At 35.9% G+C, this 9,303-nt stretch overlaps 1 protein-coding gene across 6 annotated transcripts in view; it reads left to right on the forward strand.

Moving 5' to 3' along the window:
- LOC105053521 (dual specificity protein kinase YAK1 homolog) overlaps positions 1-8,309 on the forward strand; it is a 36,681-nt gene extending 28,372 nt beyond the window's left edge. The window contains exons 17-19 of one of the 6 annotated variants that reach the window (XR_012135256.1): positions 4,640-4,911; positions 7,403-7,873; positions 8,029-8,309. Coding sequence is in view for 1 of the 6 variants with exons in the window: in XM_010934723.4 (XP_010933025.2) it covers positions 4,640-4,911; positions 7,421-7,497 (349 nt within the window). In the remaining 5 variants the exon portion in view is untranslated. Of the gene's footprint in view, positions 1-4,639; positions 4,912-7,402 lie in introns of all 6 variants that reach the window. The other 5 variants (XR_833467.4, XR_012135257.1, XR_833468.4 and 2 more) reach the window with 5 other exon arrangements.
- The last annotated feature ends 994 nt before the right edge of the window (positions 8,310-9,303 follow it).

The following is a 9,303-nucleotide window of genomic DNA, read 5'->3' on the forward strand; positions in this document are numbered from 1 at the left end:
AACTGTATTTTTATTTCAAGTTTTTAAATAAAAATCTAGTTAAAAACTTGGCCACATAAATCCTCTATGCTTCATAGATGAAGCCATATGAAATCCTTGAGATCTATATATATACTAGGCCAAGGGTCCACATAAGTCTTCATTGATAATTCAAATGAGGCCACATATGCCACCTAGCTAGAGGCTGAAGAAATCCTCATCAGTAATTCGAATGAGGCTGATATACTACCTTGCTAGGGATCTATCCTTCAGGTTTGCTATATTTGCAGTTTATACACTTCATAAATACCTTACATAACACTTATAATAGTTATGATGGTAATAAGTCAATGTTTGGTCCAAAATCACTAAAAAATGAGCTAATATTTCATTTCATGACACTTATTTTCACATTTCAAAATACCAATTGGACATCTTATATACATTTGGAACAAAACATAGTGTCCAACTAAAATCATACAAAATTTACAAAGAAGGAATAAGTCACAAGTCTTTCCATAGCTTTTAGATTTTGAAATTCTGAAAAAGCTTCAAAGTTGAAGCCAATTGAAGAATCCAAAATATCAAAAGAAACAGTTAATATTGAAGTTTAAAACAATGAAACAACTTATAAGCTTCAAATGGTACAAAACATAGAAAACAAAAAGTAAACCCTAAGCTTTGAAAACTGAGTAGGTTTTTTGGTTTTACAAATTGTAAAATTATTTAGTTTGAAATCAATTTATTCAATAAGATAACCTAGGATTTGAAACCATGAAGCAAAGCTTGGATTCAAAAGACAAAAAGGTTACTTACAAGTCATAGATTTTGGAAAAGATCATGTAGCTTAGAATTTTGAAAACCATTTATGGGATCAGAAAATAAATCAAATCTATGTTCAAAAGCATGGACTTAACTTATACTGCAAAACAAAGATGATCCTATATCTTGTTGTTGTTGCTGCCTTCCTACCCTTTCTTTCCTTTCCATTTGGTTAGCTGATCCTACTTGCCTTTGTAGGCAAGGTGGGTTAGCCACAAGTGGGTCCTCTAGGTTAGTTCACCGATGTAGGTTGGTAGCAAGTAGGTGGATCAAGTCTTGTGTGTAAGGAGGCCTAATATAGGTGTCTCAGTAATCAGATTGATGGATAGACAGAGACTTATTTAGATGTAATATCATTAAAGTAAATGTGCCATTTACTTAAGATATTACATGTAAATAAGTAACACTAGTAGGATTCATTAAGAATACTTAAAAAATCTAATTCTTTAAATAAAAGTTGATTTCCAACTTTAGTTCAAGATCTCAATTTTTGCTGAGTCAAAATTTCTACTTTCAAACGCTGAGGTATGTCTCAAATTTGTTTGTTTAATAAATCCTATTTTACCTAAACATTATGAAGATTGAAATTTCTGGATAGAAAAGTCTTATAGATTATTTTCCAAAGCATGTGATCAAAGATGATTCTTGACAGCACTTAGCACATTCCAAAGACTAGTTCACTTTCAAGGGTTGCATGCTCTTATAGATGTGAATGTCTAATTCTAGTTGTTGCTTTAGTTACATATTTAATTAATGGGACTAAACCACTATCTTCTTTGCATAATACTAATCAACATGTGGTGCAAATAATGGATATATGACTAACAGCCTATTTAAAACTTATGGATTTATATTTTAAAGAATCATTTGTAGTATACCTTTTAGTTTAGCGGTGATTTTGCTTCTTGTACGAAATATGCAAGTTAACACAAATCTCGTTATCATTGGAACTTGTGTATCATCATCTTCTTTTACTAGCATTTAAAGTGCATGTTAATTTAGGCCAAACGGTAGATTTGAAACTTTAAATTATACACGTATATTTCTAGAATTGTCTGTCCATTGGGTTCTCTTTCATTATCATTTTTGTTACATGTAGAAGAATATATAACTATGAAGAGTAAATTAACTATCTCTGACTCTCTTTATATACAATATATAGGTTTAAAGAATTTCAAAACATGCAGACTCAAAGCATGTAAATTGTTTTTAATAATAATTCAGTAATTACTCCACATTCATATTTATTTTGAGAGTTAACCTTTCATACATGGGGATCCTTTGTCATTGTTTTCTTGTATCTTATTATAGGTTTTTCCTTTTCTTTTCTTTCTTCTTCTTCTTCTTCTTCACTATTTTGTAGAATTTTGTATTAAATTTTCTAGAAAATTGTTGTTTGCATCTCATATAGTTATTTAAGCAAGGAGAATAGAAGGAACATTTATCAAAACAAGCTAATGCATTATCTGCAATAACTTATTCTTATATGTTGATTGGAGCACATGAAAGAATTACATAACTTAGAAGTTACATAATTTTTGAGAAACTGTGTGAGAATGCCCCCACTTGAAGCTGAGCCTGCTTGCATGTGGAGGGAATGCCAACCATCTGAGCAAAGTCCAACTGACCAAAAGCTACAGATATATGGCAAGCCAGCAAGCGCATGACTGCTCAGGTGGAACATCTGGATTATGGGTTCCCCCATCTGAAGCAGTCCATAGATCGGAACTACCTTAGACCCATTACTAAAAGCCAATGACCTCAAAGGATACCTTTTTGTTGACATTAGGTCATCTGTCTTTCCATTGGTCCCATTCCCACTACCATAATGCGATAGATCCACATAAATTATGTTGGGAAATCAAATGTAAGATTGAATTCCATTTCCTCTTGCATTGTTCTGAGAGAAACTATAATAGTTGCCCTTGCAAATACAAAGAATATTGAAATATAAAGTCAAAAATAGGACATGCATAAATATAATGTACGTACCTTGATTCGGTAGTCTAGTTTCTTGGTGTCCTGAGCTGCTTTTGTCTTTATTAATGCTTCCAAAGAATCATGCTTTGATGCTGGTTATGTGGTAAATGCTTATATCATGTTTCTTAGCATGAGTTCTGACCAGTTTCAAGAGGATGGGTATAAGAGGCAAAAGGCTTTGGATGGTATTGTCCTGGAAGGAAATTTTGGGGGGCAGTTGTTCGTCTTCCGACCTCAGCCGAAATAAGCAGCAATAGAAACATTTAAGGAAAAGAGGGTCAACTTACCATAGAAGAGAAGACAACATAGAAGAGAAGACAAACCTGTGTCAACTATGCTTGCATCAAGATAAATAGGAGTGAGCCTATATTGGAGATGACCTGACATTTATGGAAAAAATGAAAAACAAGAATGATAAAGAAGAAAGAAAGAAACCCTTATGAGAGGTTAAAAGAAGTATATTTGGCTTGTGGACAGTGAAGAACAAAGAGAGGGGTTGGGGTTCTGGAGATCTATATCGTTTCTCAATTCTCATGCGGTGAGAGTGAGGAATCAAGAGAACTTTTTTTTTTTAAAATAATTTTGGTGGGGATGATTAAGAAAGTTACTAAAGGAGGAGAAAATCTCACATGCACTGAGTTTTAATGTGGTAGTGGAGAGAGGTGAAGGAACAAAAAGGGCTGAAATTTGGAATCCTTTTTTTTCCCTTTCAACAGTGGAAATGGAGCTGTTAAGATAGGTAAAGTGTCACATGGGCTGAGCCCTAGAGTCATTACTAATGGGTTCCAGAGAATGGACCATCTTTGGTGTTGGATAGAAAGTGTTAAAGCTCCTCATCATTGGAAAATGATCTTTTTTTGACGGGGATCAAATGCTTGCAAAGCTAGGGAGAGAACCTGGATAGGATAGAGAGAGCAGTGAGGGGCCCTTTTGCAAGTGTGTCCAACTCCTTATACATGGTGCAAAACTGCAAATGGTCATTTGTCACGAGGGTTGAATGGCTGCAAGGAAATGGAGAGAATCTAAACAGGATAAGATAGGTGGATGCATGTGTAGTGTCAAGTTAGAGTGATTTGTTCATGCATGGGGAAATGGGTGGATTGTAGAGGTAGAAGAGATGAATTGGGGCTGAATATAGAAAGAGAATGTGAAGAGAATGGGAGGGACACTTGGGTGTTGAACGAGAGTCCTTACCCCTTGTATGTCAGAAAACAGGTGCTCGGAGAGATGAACTAGTATCCTGGATGCCAGAAAAAGTGAAATTCGAGAAGTTAAACTGTTACTAGAGATACTGGAATATCTTATTTCTTTAAATGTCTTCCCCACCAAGGTAACCTTTGTATATTTGATGATGAATCCTTTCTACTGAATCTGCTGACAACCATTGTAGATAGTAAAATGTTTGTCCTAAAGGTGAAATTCAACAATGTAGACTTAACCTTCACACCGGAGATGCAAGAAAGTCTCTTTTCTTTTCAGATGTCACCTTGTACCAAGATGACCTTGGTGTATTTCACAACAAAAACCTTGTTACTGTTCTGGCAGTTATACAGGACTGTAAAATATTCATCTTTATTCACCCTACCATATAAGTGTATAATTTTTTACATATATGAATTATTATTCCATGTGGATTAGGCAAAAGCCAATAATGATTGGTTATACCCATGGTTGTGGTCATGAATAATTCACCATCTGTGCTCAAGTATGGTAATTGAATTGTGATTTATGAATTCTTGTAATGTTAAACTGGATTGTCTAGTGTAGATGCTGTAGGCTACATTAAATTCTAGTCTTTTTTGACTCCCAAGAAAATCTAATTCATTTTCTTTTTCCCTTTTTGCCTGTTTGATTACAGAACAGATGGACTGTTTCAGGCATATTCAGTTGGTGAAAGTAGTCACATATCGACTCGTGATATGAATCTTGGCTATGGCCGTTTGCCCCATTTTTCACAAAACATTCCCAGCCGCTTTGGACAGCAATCAGCTCATCAGTTCAGTCATGTGAACTCTTCTTTTATGCATGGTGAAAGAAATCATCAAAATGGTCAGCCAACTCGTTCCAACTACAGTGTGGCAGGTTCTTATTCTTCTATGAATGCTTTGTTCACCAATGGCATGCCCTGGGGTAACTTACGTAGCCAAATCATTTTGCTTAATTCTCAAGACATTCTTTTAACTTAAATTGCTTATTGTTGTATTAGTTCTTAAACCAAATATTTTTAGCTTTTATTATGGTGCAATTACGTGAAATTCAGTGTTACTTGTTCAGGAGTACTGGTGTGTTTGAGCTAATTACTCAAGTGCATGTATAATATCAGGTCATCGACTGGACATTCAAATGGATGTTAGACCTGAACAAAACCCAGACTCCGTGCACCACTATGTCGTATGGACTTAGCCAGGAGTGTCTGGCTTGAGAATGGGCCAAAGTGTCAAATCCTTTGTCTTTTAGAAGTTTTTTTTTTTTCGTGGAGTCATACCCATGTTGGTACACTAAGTGATGGGAGGGTCAAGGTGACAGGTTGCTAAACATGTAGCTGCCAACTGGTTGACCCTAGTGATCTGATTCAACTTGACCGAGCTCAGATCTACATGACCTTGATGCCTGCTAATTTAGCCCTTTGATTAATACAAACCAAAAAATCTATCACAAAATAAATAGATAAAACCCTAGCTTCTAACTTTTCCGTATAACTCTGAGGTGGAGACAGGGAGGTCAACTTAATCCTAACTTTTTGTCCCTTTTTTTTGTGACTGTAAGAAGAAAAGGGCATTGTGGCTTCTATCCATCTTCTTCAGAAACTCTTCTAGGGCATAGTGGCTTCTAATTTTCTTATGTGGAAACTCTCCTAGGGCATAGTGATTTCTAACCATCTTATTTGGAAACTCTCCTATAAATGATATAATTGGAGCTGTGTTGTGTCAATTTTTTCCCATCTTATCGGTACACAACAAAACAACTATCACATGGTAGAACATGTTGGTGCATTCAACCCAATCTGACACCAAGATGCAAGAAGTCAGCTTTTATCCAAGCGTGACCGGTTTAATGTTCAGGTAAGAATTATCAACCATATTAAAACTTTAAACCATACCTAGCCTGGATTGTGATATGTTGGTACTAGGTCAGGTAAAACAATTCTGCCCATACTGTTGTCATTTGGGAATCATGCAAGCAGGAAAGACCAACTTTTTAGAGCAATGCTATGTGACTGCTATGTCACAGCATCTATAAGTCTTGCCCAAATACTCCTTCAAAGTATCGATTCATGGTTTAGAATAGCCTAGATATAAGGTGAGGAAATCAGACTCTTAGGCAAGGTGTAGGGTGCAAACTCATTGACTTTGATTATATAATCAAATTTTCTAGGAAAGAAGATAAAAGTATATGAAAATTAAGGTAAATAAAAGTGTTGTTATCAGACATTGCTTTTTTCTCCAAAAGTTGGTAAGCATGTGATGGCACGCACTGCTAATGTGCACAAATCATGAAGCAGAGATATAAAAAGGACTGACCTCTTATCAACTCACTGTTCTTCATGGATGTTGCCTAAACATGAGAACATATATTGTGCATATGCATTAATACATGTTCAACTTTTTTTAATATATAACTATCATGATCAAATGAGCCAATATTTGTATCAAATTCTGCATGTAATCTGTTGTTCAGGTATGTACAATTCTTGATGGATTTGGCTTCCTATAATCTTTCAATTCTGGTTTCTTAGATAATATGGAGACCTGTCACCCTATCCAGTATTAATAAGAACATGAACTGAATTCTTGTATATATTTGTATACCATTATCTATGAGAGCAACTGCCTAGTTGTGCGGCTGCAAGCCTGCAACACTTCAAATCCTCAACATAATTCTTCAGCATCGAAATTTGTATTGCAACAAGATGTGTGTTGATTGTTAAAATTAAGGAATATATTGGAGCTGAACTGTCCAAGGCCTAGTTGAACTACATGACATAATCTGTGTACCATGCATGCTTCAGTGTTTAGCATTACTAGCAGCAAAATTTGCTCAGATACTTAAGTATGCTAAATCATGCTGTTGAATTTGTTGTGAAAGTAGTCATGCTTGGTATTTCAATTGTTGGATATGGACAAACTTTTTATACTTTCATGATGCAATATATGATGTATTTTTTTTTTTTTTTTTTTGTTTCCGATAATGCAAGGTTTTTTATTGTAAGTACAAGTGGCATGATATCCTTGTTTGTCAAGGGTTGTTCACATATTTCATCATACCCATATGATCTGGCATGTTGCAACTGCTTCTTGACTAAATGCTATGTTACCACAGAACATGCTATCCTCTTGATCCTGTTTGACTACACATGGGAAACATTAGGAAAAACAGTGGGAAATGGAATTATCAGGAAAAATTAAGTATCCCTGTGGTCATGTGTTACCCTTTTGTTTTCCAAGTCTGCCTATTTCCTAGATTACATGCATGTTCACAGCTAATCTCCTTCCCCTGCATTTCATTTACTGCTCCTATGATCGTTTCACAATCTAGCATGTTCATTGAAATGCCCCACTAGATAGTAGAAATTATCTTGCCTTTATGGTCACAAAGTATGATCTCCTTAACATTGGGACAGGCTGAATTTTTGTTGCAGGACGAAGGGCTGGGCATTCCACTGCAACCACTGTACCATCGTCCCATGCAAGAAAGGACTATGGAAGGATCTCGTGATGTGGAAGGCTGACCAAGAGGATGCCATTTGTTGTAGGCACTGAAATTTGCGCTCAAAAATTCCAGTTGCCTTGCTTGTGCTGTTTCCGACGGTCTTCATTTGGGTCTTGATAAAAGTTGTGCTACGCAGATATGATCCTATAGCTATGGCAATTTCCCATTCTTTATGTTATGTGATCTTTGATCTTTCAACTCCTAAGCCCAATAGGGGCTTCTATGCTTTCATTACCGATGGTATACTTCAGTCCACAAATATGTAGCTAGATATCTCTATGGATGTTTCAACCTCTTCTCTGAGGTGTATCTTGCAGTTGGAAAGGAAAAGGAGAGAGATGGTTTTCACATGGATCACAGAGTCTGCTGGAATTATTTAAAGGTAATTACCGGCCTTCTATTCTTATAATATACTGACAGATGATTGAAGAAAACATGCATGACTTTAGCAACCATTCGATTTTTCAAGATTCAAACTTCATCGCTTCAACAGTTTCAAAGTGTTAATTATACATGGAATTCTGATGTCATTTTCAGACTGTGGGACAGAACCGATGCAACTTTGTTATCCTGATGGTTTCCTTTCCCCATGTTTGGCCACAATCGTGGTCATGATAAACTGTGAGGTGCATCTGAGGAAACAAATGAGTGCAGGTTGCTTTTTATTAGAAATGGAGAATCTGAACTTTTAAGGTTTACCAGCTGCTTTGAAAGTTATATCGGTGTGTATGCATGGGTTCGCCGAACTCTGTATGGACATTTAATACTATATGGCAGATACATGCAATTTATTGCTCCATTTTCAGAATTTTCGTCAATCTGCTCCTTACCTTGAGACTATTTCCAGGGTTACCAATGTTGTGCATATTTCAGACCACCTTATCAGATTGTTAGTGGGATCATTTTTCCCCGCATGATGCGCGGGATGCAGTTCTGGGACTGTTAAAGAAAAGTTTCCATGATATAGTATTTATCTAAGAGACTTAAGAAGAAAGACAAAAAAAATAAAAAATAAAACCGTATATATGCAAGACTTATGATAGTATTATGACCTGCCTGTCAAATTCAAATTTAAGGTTGCATCCCAAATGCTTGGATGGTCACATCTGAATGGTTAAAACTGACAAGAAATAAGATGATAAGCCTTAAACATCAAGCAAGTCAAAAACATTGAAATTGCCCCATGACAGACGTTGAACTGGAAACATAAAATATAGTTATACGATAAAACAGAAAAAGCAGGGACTGTTAAGCATCTGTACATTCTGTGTACCCAACAAAAGGAGAAGAGTATGCTTGACATTGTCCTGGCCACAGCTTTTAAGCATTGTTGGCAGTTTTTACATTGCAACAAAGACTGCGGCTTCAGTCTTCACACAGTCTAAACCACTAGCTTGATTCAACTTAACATTGTCTCGGATAACAAAAAACTATATATATGAGTTTATTTTGTGACCAGAAAAATCATCGCTCTGAATGCAGGGGCACAATTTTAGCCTTGTTGACTGGAGGTAGGTTGTTCAGCTCCTATGTCTGTGTCATCTTGGATCTCTTTCTTGTGATCAGAAATATCAGATGGTGAAGGGGGCGCTGCATAATTTCCCAATAATTCTGAGAGTACTGCTTCCATTGTAACCCGGTAATTTATCTGCTGGACATTTGCTTTGCTAACAGTGATTTGAAAAATTTGTCACTCAGCAGTACGTTCAGGGAGCATGTCAAATAATTGCTGCAATTTGTAAAGTAGAAAACGTCAGGCAAATGTTGAAGTATAATAATCCAGTAATTGTTTATCTATGTAACTTTCAATAA

The sequence above is a fragment of the Elaeis guineensis genome, chromosome 11, assembly GCF_000442705.2.
Source record: "Elaeis guineensis isolate ETL-2024a chromosome 11, EG11, whole genome shotgun sequence".
NCBI lineage: Eukaryota > Viridiplantae > Streptophyta > Magnoliopsida > Arecales > Arecaceae > Elaeis > Elaeis guineensis.